Source organism: Dendropsophus ebraccatus, chromosome 3, assembly GCF_027789765.1.
Source record: "Dendropsophus ebraccatus isolate aDenEbr1 chromosome 3, aDenEbr1.pat, whole genome shotgun sequence".
Classification (NCBI taxonomy): Eukaryota; Metazoa; Chordata; class Amphibia; order Anura; family Hylidae; genus Dendropsophus; species Dendropsophus ebraccatus.
Window position 1 is genome coordinate 118221996 of NC_091456.1, and position 18939 is coordinate 118240934.

The following is an 18939-nucleotide window of genomic DNA, read 5'->3' on the forward strand; positions in this document are numbered from 1 at the left end:
CTTAAGGTGGCACTTAAGAGGACACCAGAGACACAGAAGACACCAGAAACACAAAAGCGGGACACTAGAGGAAGGCAGGAAGTAAGTATTGCATCAAAACTGCACCAAATTGTTTAGCACCAGAAAATTGTGAATGTAGCGAACCAAATTTTTTAAAATTCACTCATCTCTAATTATATACAACTGAACATGAAGGTCTTTCATTATTCCAAAGATAATGTTAAACATTAAGGCTATGGTCACACGTAGTATGAGACCGGCCATTCCGTGACCGGCCCGGTCACGGAATGGTCAGTTCTCAGAAAACAATTATCCCGGCCGATACTGCAGTACTGGCTGTATGATCTTTATTGCCACTGAGTTCGAGGCAGGCAAAACTCTCCACAGCACACAATAGAGCGTGCGTCCGGAGCCGCTCGCTCTATTGTGTGCACTGACAGGGTTTCTGTGGATGCTACTCACTGAATAGTGGCCGCAGAAATCTGACATGTCAGTTTTCCTCAGCGCAGCTAGGGATCACAGCCGGAGTGTGTACTATTTGTATACACTCCGGCCGGGATACTGCAGTACTGGCTGTATGATCTTCATTGCCACTGAGTTCTGAGGCAGGCGCATCCGTGCTCACCGGCATCAGAGCTCTCCACAGCACACAATGGAGCGTGCGGCCGGAGCCGCTTGCTCTATTGTGTGCACTGACAGAGTTTTCTGCGCCTGCTATTCACTGAATAGTGGCCGCAGAAATCTGACAAGTCAGTTTTCTACGGCGCCGCTAGGGATCACGGTCGGAGTGTGTATTATTTGTATACACTCCTGCTGGGATTCCCTCAACCTGCAACACTACATAAGTACCGCAGAAATCATGGCTGTTGTAACAACGGCTGTGATTTCTGCAGAACTTACATAGTGTGAACATAGCCTACAGTTTCATTTAAAAATAAAATTAATGTTACAGAGACATGTCAAAAATTGGTCGGGGTCTGAGTGTTGAGACCTGCACCTACTATTAGAATGGGCTGGCAGAAGCACGCAACTAAATGCTTCTCTCCATCACCATCTCTCTGCAGGAGACAGATTTATGGTAAGTCTATGGAGCATTAATCATGGAATAGGGTAGAGTTGAGAAAACTTCAAGCGCGCTCTGGTTCGTCCAGGACTCCCTTGGGCTGCATCCAATTCCAGTTGCCAACATTAATCATATGTGAGCGTGCTTGAAATTTGCTCAACTCTTAAGACGAGGCATATGTTAGTTCCCTTAAAAGCTCTGCAACAACCCTGTGCTTTGCACCCAAGTTTTCCAGTTCTTAATAAGGTTAATTATGTAGAGTGATACTTACTATCTGAGACCTAATTCATAAGGTGTGGTATCATTCCTATGAAGTAGCAATATTCTAATATTCTATTCTGCTATAAAGTAGGCCAATGCTACCATGTGTAGGCAATTAGCTTTCATTGTATCTGTTGTCTTTTTCCAGATTTTTACAGTGTGCAAGAAGAATAATTAATAAAGACCTCTTAAAAACAATATTGGGACTTGGTGCCTCTTTCCAACCACAGGACTTTAGTTCATGACAGATCTGAATTCTTCATGGTTACTTCTAGTATTTTTACCAACTCCAAAGGAAATTCACATGTTCTAATTGAGAACACCCGTATGTGGCTGAGCAACATTGGATAGTTCAGAGAAAAAACTGTGCTCATATAAATCTAAAAACAGCTCATATAAATCTTAAAAAACCCATACTTTCTTGAACCCTTTGATCCCTGCCACGCTGCACCATCCTGCTCAGCCAATCAGAAGAGAGGCAGAAGACCAATGCAGGGTCTTTTCCTGTTTAACTGCACCCTGAACACAGTTAAAAAGAAAAATAGAAAAAAAAAACATCTGCCGAGAGATCCACTTTAAGGCTATGTTCACACTACAAATGAGACCGGACGTTCCGTGACCCCCGGCGGGTCGCGGAACGGCCGGTCTCTTGGCCGGATCATCTCGGCCGGTACTTAAGTACCGGCCGGATGATCTTTCCGGCCGCAGGGCCTTGATGCGGGCGCATCAGCGCGCGCCCGCATAAGAGCTTACCATAGCCCACAGTGAAGCGAGCGGCCGGAGCCCCTCGCTTCACTGTGTGAAGTGACAGGTCTTTCTGCGGCCAGAATTCACTGAATTCCAGGCCGCAGAAAAACTGACCTGTCAGTTTTTTCCGGCGCCGCACAGATCCGGTGGAGCGTATACGATGTGTGTACGCTCTGGCCAGGATCCCATTGCATATAGGCTATGTCCCACCCCGCAAAAATACGGCCATAGTTCTGCGGTGAGAACTACGGCCGTAGTTTTACGTAGTGTGAACATAGCCTAAGGCCCCGTTCCCACTGAGGAAAGGTAGCGGAATTCCGCAACGGAATTGTCCGCCGCGGAATGCCGTTAGCCTCCCGCTCATAATGGGAGTGTATGGGAGGCGCGCGCTCCTGCTCTGTACGCGCTGAAGAAGGAACATGTTCATTCTTCAGCGCGGACAGGGCAGGAGCGCGCGCCTCCCATAGACTCCCATTATGAGTGGGAGGCTAACGGCATTCCGCGGTGGACAATTCCGTCGCGGAATTCCGCTACCTTTCTCAGTGGGAACGGGGCCTAAGGTACACTTATTTTCTGTGTGTATTAAAATAATTATTTATAGCATGTTTACAATTATTATTATTATTATTTTATTATATTATTACTATTAGTATTATTATTATTTTAGAATATTTATAGTTTATGGTGAACTTTATTATATCTATTCACAGAAGCTATTATACATTCTGCCTAGTGTGTTCCTATGAACAATATGGCAATCTATTCATTACATTACTAACAGGATCATGCACAGTAAATAATACCGTAGTCAAGTTAGTTGTTGAATACTACTGTAAATTGGAAATTATTCTAATCAATTTAGCTTAATATGCTTGATAAATTGTAATCTGTAAAATAGTATATTAACTATAACTGGCCCATTACGGGAATGTATTACCTATTTTTTTATGTTTATATAGATTTATATAGAGACAGATATTGACACATGTTTATTTTCTCTATTTTCTGAATATATATATTTATTTTATATTTATTTATATATTATATTTATTTTTACAAATTTTTTGTCGTTATGGGGGCAGTCATCTCAGCTGAGCTGTTTTCAGCAGCATTTAGTGACATAGTTAATTGCACGCTTCATGGACATAGACACAATGAACAGACCTTATTCTTTGTATGGGACATATTTGTAAGTATGTCTTGTAGCCTCTGTGACATGTGCGTGTGTGAAAGGTCGATCCACAGGGAGAGGGAGGCTATCTTTGCTATCTACTTGTGTCACCGTTTGCTGTATAGAAGACTTTTAACTAGTCCCCTACTTATCACAGACAGAAGAGCAAGTCTCAGCTTAGTTTTAAAAGTGTGTAAAATATTATCAACTGGTAAACAGAAAGTTATATAGATTTGCCTCAACCCCCCCCCCTCCCCCAAACCGCTTGTACCGTCAGATAGCTGCTTTTAATATAAGATCTGTACTGGGTCCGTTCGGCAGGTGATGCAGTTATTGTCCTGAAAACAACTTTTAAACTGCAGCCCTGTGTCAAATTGGTGTGGCCAGCATCATTAGGAAGGCCCTGGAAGGATTTCTCCTATTCATCACTTGTCTGAACACTGCACACGTGCTGGATTGTTAAGGCACATGTGCACTTTTCAGGCAAGTGATGAATAGGAAAAATTCTGCAAGGGGTACGCTAACGATGTAGAGGGAGGGAAGAGGGGACAGAGAGGTGGTGCAAGCCCAGGGCATAGGTACTGTAGACTACGCCAATTTTGACACAGGGCTGCATGTTTAAAAGTTGTTTTTTAGGACAAAACTGCATCACCTGCCGAACGGACCCCAGGACAGATGTTGGAATTAAAGCAGCTATCCGAAGGGACAAGCGGTTTAGGGGGTCAAAATTGTGGTGCAGAGTCACTTTAAGTGATTTAAACATATGAAAAAAATCATGTAAGCTATAAAATGGAGGGAAGTTGTTGTTGTTGTTTTTTACAAATGAAAGAGACCACTTATGCAGGATATCTCACATTGTGTTTGTTGCATTTTTCACTACATTGTTGTTACTTTTAAGAAAATAAGCTGTCATTTGATTGACAAACACATGAGCTTTGAAACTCTGTACTGGCGGGACTTCCTGTTTTTAGTCACTTTTTTCACCTAGCACAAGACTAAAAGCTTCAGAAGACTATACCTGGATAAAGTAAGTATAGCTGTTATACAGCAGCCTTCAGGAGACTGGACTTGGATAAAGTGAGTATAGCTGTTATATAGCTGCCTTCAGGAGACTGGACCTGGATACAGTAAGTACAGCTGTTTATATAGCTGCCTTCAGGAGACTGGACCTGGATACAGTGAGTAAGCTGTATATAGCTGCCTTCAGGAGACTGGACCTGGATACAGTAAGTACAGCTGTTATATAGCTGCACTGGATACTGTAAGTATAGCTGTTATATAGCTGCCTTCAGGAGACTGGATCTGGATTTCAGGTAAGTATAGCTTTTTTAAAGCATAACTAAAATATATATATATATAGATATATATATATATATATTAAATTGCAAACTTGCTTTATTTCACATCTATAGTTGATTTAGATTTTTAAAACTGTAATGGCAGGGACATTTTAAGGACATCTTTGGGGATAGTAGAATAATTGCAGCTGCATTTTTCTTAGACAAACTGCCATTGTTTTATTATGCCTTTTCACTTTCTTCAAGAGGAATCCTCGAATGACACGATCGAATAATCACATGACATAGGTTAAAAGACGGCGAACAAAAACCACATTAAAAAATGAACGAAACAAAAATGTTTTTGAAAAAGTGTTAAAACAAAGAACAAAAAGGGTGTGAAAGTGATCTAAAAAAAAAGAGTTTTGAATTGCCAGGTGTTACTGTATACAGCAGACATAGGAATACGTACCATCAGATACTTTTGGCCACATACATGTACATATGCTAAACTTTTTTTTTCATCTATGCTGTTTCTTCTTTTTGTTAGTAATTAATAATTGTAAAGAAGCAAAGAAAAGAGATTGTGCTTTGGTTGCAGGTATGATTTTTATACTTTCTTAGTAAATAGGTCCCATAGCTGTCAGACACACATTTGCTAGGCAAGGAAAGCAAGAGCAGTAGAAAGCATTAAATGCTACAAGTCAATGAACCATGGTCCTTGTGGTTACAGTAGCTTCCATGCTGTGAACTCCAAGGCTTTTCTAGCTTCATTTAGCAGCTTTCTCTGTGGCATTTAGATCCCTGAGGTCTAGAAAACAGGCATAATACTCATTTGTAAAAGAGAACAAATACAAGCTGTCTGGAACTCCCAAACAGAAACGCAGGTGTCCTATTTAATCTCCACGGCACATCAGACACACTGCTATATAAATTTTATATGGCACAGTGAAGATGACAATCAAGGTTGTACACACTGTATAAACAACTAAGTCTAAAACGTGTGGTATTATATACGGTATGAAACATGTAAGAAGTATTATGCACGTAAAAAACTGTAATATTGTCACAAGGCTAGACATATGCTAAGAGTCCTAGGCATTTAGATAATTTTAAAACATATACGCTATACTCAAAGTAGAAGAAAAAGGATAGGTGAACCTGGCCTAAATTAAGCAGGGTAGAGAGTTTATTGTGTCAGTGATAAATGAAGTACAACATGGAGGTCATAGGCTGAAAAAGATAGGGAGCAGATTCTATAACCTTGCAGAGAGAACAACTAGCCAGCCATCGTAGACTAGAGAACAAGGAAGAAAGGGAAAAGATATGTACCAACACTTCTGAGCCCTTCTGAGGAATTAGATTATGTTCAGACTGTAAATAAAAGAAAAATACAGTCATAATGATGAACTTAAATTATAGCCATATTTTCCGTATAATAATGCGGTCCACGCAAGTCAATACGTAATAAGACGACAGTATACACACTGTACAGCATAACAGCCGTAATTGATTACAGCCGTCCAGTTAATCGACATGCTCATTATTTACACCTGCTTTGAAAAATACTGTCTATTCTGTCTATTTTATCTCTTGTGCTTAACCACCATGCTCACCCCTGGATGACGTTACCATTATGACATCCTTAAGGCTGGCCACTTCCAAAGCTCAGTCTGTTCGCAACTGTGAGGTTTAAAGCGACTCTGTACCCACAATCTGACCCCCCCCCCCCCCCCCCAAACCGCTTGTACCGTCGGATAGCTGCTTTTAATCCAAGATCTCTCCTGGGGTTCGTTCGGCAGGTGATGCAGTTATTGTCCTAAAAAATCAACTTTTAAACTTGCAGCCCTGTGTCAACTTGGCGTGGCTGTGCATTAGGCTTTCACTACCTTTCTGTCCCTCCTCCCCGCCCTCTTCATCATAGGAATTCTCCAGGCGAGTTTTCTACTATTTTATCATCTGTGTGAGCACAGCACATGAGCTGCCTCGTTAAGGCACCTGTGCAGTGTTCAGACGAGTGAGGAATAGAAGAAATATTGCCAGGGCCATTCTAATGGTAAAGAGGGCAGGGAGGAGGGACGGAGGGCGGTGCAAGGTTAGGGCATAGGTACTCTAGGCCACCGCCAGTTTGACACAGGGCTGCAAGTTTAAAAGTTGTTTTTTAGGACAATAACTGCATCACCTGCCGAACTGACCCCAGGACAGATCTGTGATTAAAAGCAGCTGAATCTGAATCTGAAGGGACAAGCAGTTTGGGAGTACAGATTGTCGGTTATAGAATCGCTTTAACATGTTTTAAAATGAGTCCACCATAACTCGCTTGCAACTTACTGAGCTGCCACCCTTAATAACTAAAGCATTAACATATTAAAGGACAACTCCCACAAAAATTTTTTTTTGCTCATTTAACACACATTACAAAGTTATTAACTTTGTAATGTGGTTAAATACCCGGCCTGGCCCCCTCCCCCGCTTTCGGGACCCCCGACCCCCCACCCCGGAAGTTAAGGAATGTATACATTACCTATTACGATCGTCACGGTCCTCTTCTCCGGGGTGGCATTGGTGACGACGACGTCAGAGCCGAGGGGCGGTCCGGGTCTTCTTCTCCTCGCGTCTTCATGCAAGTGAATGGGGATGAAAGGCTGCTGGTGCACATGCGCACCAGCAGCCTTTTCATTGGCTGGAGCGCATCACATGGCTTCCAGCTTGCTCAGCCCTGATTGGCTTGAGCTTGCTGGAAGCCATGTGATGCGCTCCAGCCAATGAAAAGGCTGCCGGTGCGCAGCGCACTGCAGCCTTTTCCCATCCCCTGGACCCGGAAGTTGGAGACATCGCTGGATGGCGGAAGGCGGCGACGGAGAGGCGGACGGCGGGCGAATCGAGTGGCGATCGTCACCGGAGAGATGGTAAGTATGGTGTCTGTGTGTGTCTGTGTTTTTTTTTTTGGGGTCCCGCGGGTTGTCCTTTAATGTATTTACATTTTTAAACATAATGTATAACTTAGAATTAGCAGTTCAGGCTAAAAATATATGAAAATCTGCTACACAAAGGTAATCCTTGACTTATAAGAGTCATCCTCCAACACTCTGGAGAGGAAAAACTTCTTGTGGAGGAAACCTTTATGGAACCATGGCTGAAGAATTGCCTTCCCTTGAGCTTAGAGGATTAACGAATAAAAAATAAAAAATAAAAAGTAGAAAAAAATGATGAGGGCGGGAGGGAATATTTTTTTTCCAGATTGTGTGAGAGAGAGAAAGGGAGAGACAAAACAGGAGTTATATCTGTTCCTAAACCCAAGGAATACTCTATTATGTGGGTTAGTATTTCAAAAGGTATCCTTCTCAGCCCTTTCATTGCTAGTACTTTTGCCTTTGAAAAATTGCATAAATAGTACCTTATCACAATAAGGAAATCAGGCCGGGTTCACACTACGTTTTTGAAATCCGTTTTTTTTTTAAGAAAAAAAAAAACGGATGGAAAAAATGGATGCAGTGTGGCATCCGTGTTTGATCCGTTTTTCAAATAAATTCCATTATTTCAAAAAAAAAAATTATCAAAATCTATCTAACGGACACAAAAAATGAGTTGACTATGTTTTTGTGCATGTTAAAAAAATGATCATTTTATCCTTTTTTTGATAATGAAATTTAATGGAAAAGATAAAACGGATGCACACCATCATACCGTTTTTTCCATCCATTTTTTAACGGATGAAAAAAATGGATGAAAATCAAATGTAGTGTGAACCAGCCTCACAGCCTCCTAAAAATGATCAAGCAGTTCTGAATTTATTGATACCTTATGATACATGTGAACCCACTGCAGCCGTTCCATTATCAAAAATCACAATATGAAGAAAACCTGTCGCTTTCATTATATGCAACAGGAATGTGGCATTAACCTTACCAATGCCATCAGATACTGTCTGTGACTGCCTAGCCCTATATTGCTCATTATTATTAGCATGTGTAATTAACACAGTCTTTCCCTAGATCACTCGGGATGATACTGTTAACCCCATTGCCAACTAGACAACCTGGGATATACTATCAATTCCTTGTAAACCATATAACACCAGAATATATGTACTCGGGATATAACAGTAAATATTGGTCATGGTCAAATGTTAAAAGAGCTGTCGGATATATGTTTAATAGTAGTGGGACCCCCTATTTAGTACCCCCAGGATGGATATATATATATATTTTTCGGTAACTGTATATATATATATATTATATATATATATCATATATATATTCTGCTAACTCCTTTACTCCTTGACCCTACCACCAAACTGCTACTATTGCCATACCACCTGACAAATTCATTGTTTTGATACTGGTACCACACACCTGACCAATACGACCACACTGTGACTGGATAACACTGCTATATCAGACCTGGGCAATACGGCCATACTGTGACTTGATAACACCACCATACCAGACCTGACCAGTACCGCCATACTGTGACTGGATAACACCGCTATACCAGACCTTACCAATACCGCCATACTGTGACTGGATGAATCTGCCATACCAGACCTGACCAATATCACCATACTGTAACTGGATAACACTGCCATAACCAGACCTGACCATACCGCCATACTGTGACTGGATAACACTGCCATACCAGACCTGACCAATACCGCCATACTGTGACTGGATAACACTGCCACACCAGACCTAAACAATACCTCCATACTGTGACTGGATAACACTGCCATACCAGACCTGACCAACACCACCATACTGTGACTGGATAACACTGCCACAGCACCTCCACCAACTCTATACTAGCAGGTATACAGAACCCCAAGCTATACACTATAGGTATACAGGACCCCCAAACTATATACTTTAGGTATACAAGACCTCCACCAACTCTATACTACAGGTATACAGCACCTCCACCAACTCTATACTACAGGTATACAGGACCCTCTATACACACTGACACTTTATACCCGGGCAGCGCCGGGTACATTTTCTAGTGTTACATATTGTTGTAATCGTAACGACTTGAGGAACATATATAATAAGTTAGTTTTACCCCAGAGTGAATGGCATGAAAAGAAATACCTTCCAAATAAAAGGAATGCATTTTTTTTTCAATTTCACTACACATTGAATTTTTCCTGCTTTTGCAGTGTACTTTATGATAAAATTCTGCCTGTCATTGCAAAGTACAATTAGTGGCGCAAAAAATAAGGGCTCATGTGGCTTTCTAGGTGAAAAAATGCAAGTGCTATGGCCTTTTAAGCACAAGGAGGAAAAAACGAAAACGCAAAATTGAAATTGGCACGGTCCTCAAAGGGTTAAAGGGGACGGGACCCAGGTTGCTCTTAAAGGGCCGGGACCCAGGTTGCTCTTAAAGGACGGGACCCAGGTTGCTCTTAAAGGGACGGTACCCAAGTTGTTCTTAAAGGGACAGTACCCAAGTTGCTCTTAAAGGGACTGTACCAAATTTGCTCTTAAAGGGAGGGTATCAAGGGTTAAAGTTTCTCTTAAAGGAAAGTCACTGTTAAAGGGGCGCTCTTTTCAAGCACAAATGTATTTCCCTGGAAATGCAAATCTAGTTGTAATTAAAACTCTAATAAAAAATGTACAATAAGAAAATTCAAACATTAGAAATAAACTGAATATGTTTCAGTATCCAGCTCTAATTTGTAAAAACAAACAAACTGGCAAACACTTTAACAGCACTCCTTTAACATGCCACCACATTTCAATTTCACCTCTTAAAATTTTTTTAAATTTCTTACAGGATTTTTTCCAGGCAGTTCTCAAGGATGTGATGCTTTTCTTAGGCATAAGATGACCCTTATATCTCCATCTATTTTAAAGAAGTATGGGATTCCATTTGATCGGGTAGGTTGTGTGAAAGACATAATAAAAAACATTTTCTTTCTTTTTAGAGTAAGTCTTACTGTGTCTTTTTTATTGTAGATCACACAGGAAGCAGGGGAGTTTATGATAACATTTCCATATGGGTACCATGCAGGATTTAATCATGGATTCAACTGTGCAGAGTCCACTAATTTTGCAACCTTGCGCTGGATTGATTATGGAAAAATGGCCACACAGGTCTGCCCATTATTTTGTCAGGAGTTGATGTTTTTGTGTGCAAGATAATCCTTCTGCTACATCTCACCTTTTCATTTCCTGTTTATAGTGCACATGTCGAAAAGATATGGTGAAGATCTCTATGGATGTGTTTGTGAAATTCCTCCAGCCTGACCGCTATGAAGTGTGGAAACAGGGGAAGGATATAACTGTTCTTGACCATTTGAAACCAACTGAAGTAAGCAGTCCTGAACTGGAGGCTTGGTTAGAGAGAAAAGCTCAAGGAAAAAGTGGGCCGCAGGTACCTTTTTTTATTTATCTTTTTTTAAAGTTGTAATCTGGGTCTTTGTACAATGACAGAATTATTAAATTAGTTGTCATGTGGCTAGGTCATAGATTGTGATTGAGTCATGTGGCTGTTGTACGGAGAGAGAGGAGGGTCAGTGTGTATGTTAACTTAAAACAGAATTTTTATTAAAAATTTATATAAATTGGGAGTGGTATCAGGGGTGAGGCGATGCAGTGCAGAACTATTGTACGATACTAGAATTCTTTGGAATGTCAGGCCTGACACAGGAGTTTTTCAAAATGTTAAGGTGTGATATGCTATTATCTTTTAAGATTTATGTGTGAAGGAAAGCGCGGGGTGTGGCATATTTAGTTTGGTTCTTATGATGTTTGAAGTTAATGTTTTTTTATAAGGTATTGGTACTGGTATTTGTACGACCCTCATCCTTGTGCTTAAAAGGCCACATGAGCCCTTATTTTTTGCGTCACTAATTGTACTTTGCAATTACAGGCTGAACTTTTGCATAAAGTATGCTGTGAAAACACAATTCTTTTTTTTTTTGGGGGGGGGGGGGGGGGGGGTTCGTTTTCACGCCGTGTGTCCTATGGAAAAACTGAAATGTTATATATGTTCCTCAAATCGTTATGATTACAACGATATGTAACATGTATAACTTATATTATCTGATGGCCTGTAAAAAATTCAAACTGTTGTTAACAAATATATGTTCTTTATAATCGCTCCATTCCCAGGCTTATAGCGCTTTTGTCCTTTGGTCTATGGGGCTGTGTGAGGTGTTATTTTTTGCGCCATGATGTGTTCTTTCTTTCGGTACCTTGATCGCGCATATGCGACTTTTGATCGCTTTTTATTACAATTTTTCTGGATTTGATGCGACCAAAAATGTGCAATTTGCACTTTGGGATTTTTTTGTGCTTACGCCGTTTACCTTGCGAGATCAGGCATGTGATTATTAATAGTTTGGGCGATTTATTTTTATTTATAACATGGGAAAAAGGGGGTGATTCTGACTTTTATTAGGGGAGGTTTTTTTTTATTATTAACACTTTTTTTTTAAACTTTTACACTTATACTAGAAGCCCCCTGGGGGACTTCTAGTATAAGTGCACTGATCACTCATTGATCTGTGCTGTATATACTTATATACTGCTGCAGCTGAAAACAAACGAGTGCCGAGCCGGGATCAGCGCCATCTTGGCGGAGACCCCGGCCGCCAACACACACTGAGATCGCTTCTCCGGGACTACGTCCCGGGGGAGCGACCTCCTCCACTAGACACCAGGGAAGCGCAGGATCCAGTAACCGGATGCAGCTGTCATGTTTGACAGCTGCATCTGACTACCTTATTAGCGGGCACGGCGATCGGACCGTGCCCGCTAATAGCCGCGGCCCCGGGCTACATGAGGCACACGGGACAGCAGCGGTTCAGAGCGGGGTCGCCGCGCAGGGACGTACAGTTACGTCCTTGTGCGGGAAAGGGTTAATTGTATATCATTTTTATTGTCTACATTTTCTTTGCTTATGATATGTACTTTTAGGCTACAAACCCACTTGACGGGTCTGCAGTGAGTCCCCTCGCTGCGTATTTGCAGCGAGACTCGCTGCAGATTCCGGCCCTATACTTTTAATGGCAGACAAACACGCAGCAGGGATGTACATCCCTGCTGCGACTTTGTATACAACCCACCCCATTAACCCCCCCGGCCGCCGGAGCTGATGCTTCACCTGATCCCCGCTCCCGCAGTTCCCGATGTCTTCAGCAAGCCGAAGCGGGGACCAGGTGAAGTATATGCTCCAGCCAGCCGCCCGCCTGCAATCCCTTTAACACCTCCCGACACCTTGCCCGATCGACCCCCCCCCCCCAATCGCCCCCCTGCAGCCCCGGCCGCCCGATCGCCTCATTGGCCCAGGTTTGCCTCCTAGGTAATGAGCATTTTCTTCTTCCTTTTCTTTCAGCTACCGGCATGCAGAGGATTACGTCGGATTCGTTTGCACTACGTTGATGACCAGCGGACTTTAATGTTCAATAAAATGGTCAACGAGGGGTGTGGGGGTGTTTTTATTTGAATAAAAAAAAATTTTTCTAGGTGTATTGTGTTTTCTCTCATTACTTTACAGACTTATTAGTGGAAGCCGTCTGATAGACGGAATCCATTACTAAGTCAGGGCCTAGTGTTAGCCGGTATAAAATGGCTAACACTAACCCCCCCATTATTACCCCAGTACCCAATGCCACCAGGGGCACTGGGAAGAGCCGGGTGCCAGTGTTCCTGGAGCGTCAAAATTGGCGCTCCTGGACTGGGCGGCAGCAGGCTGGTAATATTTAGGCTGGGGGGGGGGGCCTAAACCAAAGGCCCTTCCCACCCTGGTGTTACCAGGCTGCTTTTGCTTCGTTTTTAACCCGGCTGGTTATGGAAAAGGGGGGGATACCATGCGTTTTTTTTCCTTTAAATAAATAAATAATTTAAAAAAACAAACAAAAAAAAAAACGCATAGGGTCCCCCCTATTTTTATAACCAGCCGGGTTAAAAACCAAGCTACATCAGCCTGGTAACACCAGGGTGGGAAGGGCCATTGGTTTAGGCCCTCCCCAGCCTAAATATTACCAGCCTGCTGCCGCCCAGTCCAGGAGCGCCAATTTTGACGCTCCGGGACCACTGGCACCCGGCTCTTCCCAGTACCCCTGGTGGCATTGGGTACTGGGGTAATAATGGGGGGGGGGGTTAGTGTTAGCCATTTTATATCGGCTAATACTAAGCCCCAACTTAGTAATGGATTCCGTCTATCAGACAGCTTTCACTACTAAGTCTATATAGTAATGAAAGAAAATACAATACTCCTAGAATTTTTTTTTTATTTAAATAAAAACACCTCCTGACCCCTCGTTGACCATTTTATTGAACATTAAGCCGGTCATCGACGTAGTCCAAACAAATCCGCTGTAATCCTCTGCATACCGGTATCTGGAAAAAGAAAAAGAAAAAACACAAGCAAAAACAAACAGCAAATAAGGGGTTAACCCCCTGGGAGCCAGACTGTAACTCCCATGCCCATGCTGGAGATCACCCAGCTTTCCCAGCATCCTGTAAGGTTAACCCTTACAGGATGCTGGGAAAGCTGGGTGTCTTTCAGCATGGGCATGGGTGTTACAGTCTGGCTCCCAGGGACTTAACCCCTTGGGAGTCAGACTGTTCTGGCACTGCATCTGCACCAGCAAGGAAGGGGGTTAAGTGCCCCCTTCCTTCCTGGGGCAGATTCAGTGTGCTCTCCAATGGGGGGAGGGGGTGATGATAGGTGCTGGGGGTACGGGGGCTTACCGGGACTGCCGAGGAAGCAGCAGCATGTAACTCCCAGCCCCTACCATCACCCCCCCTCCTCGGAGAATGCACTGCACCAGCAAAGAAGTGGGTTAAGTGCCCCCTTCCGGTTAAAGGGGTTAAACTTGCAGCCTCATGCCCAACGGGCGTGGCCTAGATTGTGTATGCATTAGGCTGGCACGACCTTTCTGTTACTCCTCCCTGCCCTCCTCATCATTAGGAGTGCTCCAGGCAAATTGTCTTCTATTCCCTACCTGTGCCAGCCTGGCACATGGGCTGGATCGTTAAGGCACCTGTGCAATGTTCAGACAGGAGAAAATGTTCCAATTGCATTCCTAATGATAAACAGGGTGGGACGGAGGGGTGGTGCAAAGTTAGTACCATTACGGCGCAGACCCTAGCCGGTGCCAGATGAAAGGATAGACCCCCCCCCTCGCCCTGGCGACATAGTCACGGAGGGGCGATTTTTCCATCTGGCACCAGCCGGCGTCTGTGCCGTAATGACGCTGATTCCAGCTCGGCACTCGATTGCATCCAGTGCCTATCTCATTGGTCTATGCAGTATAACTATACTGCATAGATCTCAATGAGAGATCAGTGTGCCTATACTAGATGGGCTTATAGTATATGTGTAAAAAAAAAAATTAATAAAGTGTTATTATTAATAAAAAGCCCCCTTCCCTAATAATCACCCCCCTTTTCCCATGTTATAATACTTCTGGGTAAAGATCAGCCTGACTACAGGAGAAAGAAGAAGAAGCCTGGGAGCTGTAAGTGATGTGGCTTTGTATGTTTAAGTGTGGGCACATATGTATATGTCAGTGTATGTATGTGCCAGTGGTTATATATGTATATGTCAGTGTGTGTATGTATGTATCTGTGGGTATATATGTATGTGTCAGTGTATTTGTCATAGGCATAGCATTGATCAGTGTAACAGGCGCTCTGCTGATTGAGCCTGCCTGTGGCAGACTCAATCAGCAGAGCACCAATCAGATCGCACAGAGGGAGGTGAGAGACCTCTGGCGGTCTGTTAAAATGATCGGGATCCCTGCAGTCACACTGCGGGGGCCCTCATCGGTAAGTGACAGAAGCTGCTTCTTTCACTTACACTTAAACGCTGCAATCACGGCTGCAGCGCGATCGCTGCAGACTGTCATTGACGGTGAGGGCCCGGCTGCTCACTGCAGCCGGCCCCCACCTGCTATGAAGCACGCTCTGCTCTGGAGCGCACTTCATAGCTCCCTAGAGACCCAGGACGTAAATGTACATCGAGGGTCTTCTGGTGACAGACTTCCAGGATGTACGTTTATGTCTAGGGTCGCGTAGGGGTTAAAGGAGAAGTCTGGCGAATTTTTTTTGTTAAAGTATTGTATTGCCCCCCAAAAATTATACAAATTACCTATATATACTTACTACAGGAAATGCTTAATAAGTGCTTTTTTCCCTGCACTTACTACCAGGGCTGTGGAGTCATAGCTAGTTTTGGCTGGAGTCTGAGTCAGAAAAAATGTACCGACTTGACTCCAGCTATAAAATCTTTAAACAATTTTGAATTGAATTTTGATGAGTTTTGCTCACTGGCCCTTTTAGATAAGGGTGGTCGGGGAAAAGTAGTCGGTCCCTATTTGGCAGCTTGTTTCTCAGCTGGAATCCATTGTGTGTGGGGGAGATCGGTGCTGTTCTCTTCCTGAATGCTTGATGATTGTACGTGAGTAGCAGTGTAATATGAAGATATGCTGTGTAATATAGCGAAGACATAAATAATGAAGCAGTAGCCCCTGTCCTCAATGTGTGGTGTTTTCTCTCTGGGAGAAGATTGTGTGTTTTTCTTCAGTGTTCTATGGCTGCAGCTGTGTGTGAATATGTGGGCTATGGCTGCAGCAGGCTGTGTGTGTATATGTGCTATGGCTATCCCAGTCTGGTTCCTGGGTAGCTATCCTCAAAAAGGCATAAACCGAGTGTAAGGCTTTTCATGGAACCAAATAATGTCACTCTCTCCTTCTATGGATCCCTGTAAAAGCTCAAAAAGATCGGTAGAAGGAGTGAGTGACATCACTCGGTTCCATGAACCCAGAGTCAGGAAGCCTTACACTCTGTTTATGTCTTTTTGGGGATAGCTACCAGCTGCGGCATCCCAGGAACTGCACATTAGAAGGATTACATTATTTACCTTTGAACCACAGCTTATTAATAGAATGGCTCTATTGTGACTCTTATAATGGTTTTAGGTTTTCACCTACGGGGCTGTATGGGCTGTCATTTTTGCGCCATGATTTCTAGTTTTTATTAATACCGTATTTGTGTAGATCGAACATTTTGAGGGACACAGCTACTGCGGCATATCAGTAGGTTCTCTGAGAAGAACCTGCTGATAGTGCCACATTAAAAAAAATTGCCCTATTCTGATTTTAAACACTTTTTTTGTATCCTTGTAAGGAAAATTCTTCTCTATCAAGTAGGACCAAACACCGAGGTTATAGCAAGATTTATTCCTGCAGGGAGAGCCCACACACAGACAGCGTCCAGAGTGAGGTCTAAGGAAGACACACTGTGCGAAGCTTTTATAACAACTGAGACAGCAAGGAGCTGACTTTTTTACAACATATGGTACAATACAGTGATAGAACTTGCTTATTCAGGAGTCAACCAAGCAGACCTTCAATCTTTATTTAGCCAAGAAGACCCCTTCACATTCCTTAACTGTCTCTTTCTCCCTGGCACACTACTATTGTCAAACTGTACATAAATATATCAATAATACATATTAAATCAACCCTTAAATTAACCCTTTATGATATATATTTTTTCCCCCCTGATTAACATTTTATCATAAAGAGTCCACAATTATTTAAGTTTCCTGTTTGCTTGTCTAAGGCTTTTGCATGTTCCGTCATGGAGTGGTCATCTCTTCATCATCATCATCATCATCATCATCATCATCATCATAAGATTCTTCTATGGTAATTTCTTGCTGGTACATGGTCTTAGTTATTGAAGTGTCAATCAGTCTCTGGATTAACCCTCTGATACACGGAATGCAGCAACATCCATACACAGTCAGTACACTGATGATAAGTGCAAAGGAGATTAGGATGGACTTCACTACTTCGGACCATCTGCCGAACCATCCTTCAATCCATGATGTTAAGGGACCATAAACCCCAGAATTTTCAGCCAGTTCCTCTGAGAGGGCGGTGAGGCCCTCTACTGCTCTTGTGATGCTGCCATCTGGAGAGGTGTTGTTGGGAATAAAAGTACAACAATAAGTACCAAACATTTTATATACTCCTCCTTTCTCAGCCAGCAGCATATAGAGAGCCATCCTATCTTGCCCTCTGTAAGGTTGGACCCAGCTGGTCTGCAATGCCCTTTATTGCATCTCTAGAATAATTAACCAATCTCTACTGATTATAATATCCAATCCACATTGTTTATTGTAGACCACCAATGAAGGAAACCTGCTGCCACCTGGTTTCTGGTCTTGAACTCGTTCGGTACACCTGTAGGGACTCCAATCTCATCTCTTTATAGATTCTAGGGTCAAAGGACCCTCCAGGGACTGACCTCTCAGTTCTATACCATTTGGTAAACGAGGTCCTCTCACTTTTCCAGTTATAGTCTCCTGCTGAGAACAGATGGAAGGGCATCAGTAGCTGGACCACAGTACAGACTCCATACCAGTAGGCCGGAGCTTAGGCCTCAGCTGCTTATCTCCACCCAACCACCAAATATCGGCTCTCATTGCAGTCTGACTTCTAAACCAAGATGCTAAATAATTTTCTGAGTCGAATGTTACATTCCAAGTTTCTAACAATACTCTTCTGTCAAGTCCCCTACATACCTACCTGATCCCGAACGAGCAAAGTATGTATAGTTACCAGGGTAGGCAGTGACCAGGGGTGCTACGTCTGTTCCTTTCACTGTTGGATACAACTAAGAGAATGTTTTACATTTTCCATTGGAAGGTAGAAAAGAGTCCTGATAAAATTGAAGGATGCATTGCAGACCAGGGAGCAGAACTCTACCGTGGATGTTTCCCCCACATAGAATGTTATGTCACAGGATTCTAGTCTAAGCCAGTGTCACAATCAACCCTGACCTTCTATCTATTACCCTCCTAAATTCTAGTTTCCCCAAGGGTTTTTATATAGGGAACCACTGTCCCCAGCAGTATCATTACTACAGAGGAGAGTAGGACCACTCTTTAGCCTTTGATCCCCCATACCTGTTTTTCCTCCTAGCCACGATTGCCCAGATGGTGTCCACACACTACCATACTTTCTTTTCCCTATCAATTCCATAATCACCCTAAGTCTCCGTCAGCCGTGGGTTTTTTTTCACTGAGGTTGAGACGAGCCCCCTCTAATAGGAAGACCCCCCTTTGTAGTCAGACTTTGCCTCAGGAGATGGTGGTGATTCTCTATTCTTTCCCTATTGATCAGGTAGTGGTTTGACCAGCTTGCAATGTGACAGGTGTATGCAGGACGTTCTCTCTGCCATCTTTACTGCACTGGGGGTTGTTAACAATACCTGATATGGACCCTCCCACCTGGGATTATATAAATATTTCCTTATTAGGATCCAGTCTTCTGGTTTCTCAGCTAAATGAGGATTCACAGCATCATCTGGAACCGAGTGAGAAATTCTGTGTTCATCCTGATGGGGCTGGTGTAACCTGCATATTTAGGATTACTAGTGGTAAACCCTAGACCAAGCTTG

The 18939-nt window shown here is 43.0% G+C and overlaps 2 protein-coding genes across 4 annotated transcripts in view; both read left to right on the forward strand.

Moving 5' to 3' along the window:
- Positions 1-18939, forward strand: part of LOC138785996 (lysine-specific demethylase 4B-like) — a 326968-nt gene that overhangs the window by 130711 nt on the left and 177318 nt on the right. The gene's annotated exons all lie outside the window — the stretch shown is intronic.
- Positions 10296-16758, forward strand: LOC138787554 (lysine-specific demethylase 4B-like). The gene is made up of 4 exons (XM_069964902.1): positions 10296-10395; positions 10474-10611; positions 10700-10891; positions 16657-16758. The coding sequence occupies exons 1-4, from the start codon at positions 10342-10344 to the stop codon at positions 16756-16758; spliced, it is 486 nt and encodes a 161-aa protein (XP_069821003.1). The 5' UTR covers positions 10296-10341.

What these genes read in the sequence shown, in the direction of transcription:
- LOC138787554 (XM_069964902.1), top strand. Translation starts at nt 10,342, where the DNA reads ATGACCCTTATATCTCCATCTATTTTAAAGAAGTATGGGATTCCATTT. An exon ending in ATGGGATTCCATTTGATCGG is followed by an intron (nt 10,396 to 10,473) that starts GTAGGTTGTGTG and finishes TTTTTATTGTAG; the next exon opens with ATCACACAGGAAGCAGGGGA. An exon ending in ATGGAAAAATGGCCACACAG is followed by an intron (nt 10,612 to 10,699) that starts GTCTGCCCATTA and finishes TCCTGTTTATAG; the next exon opens with TGCACATGTCGAAAAGATAT.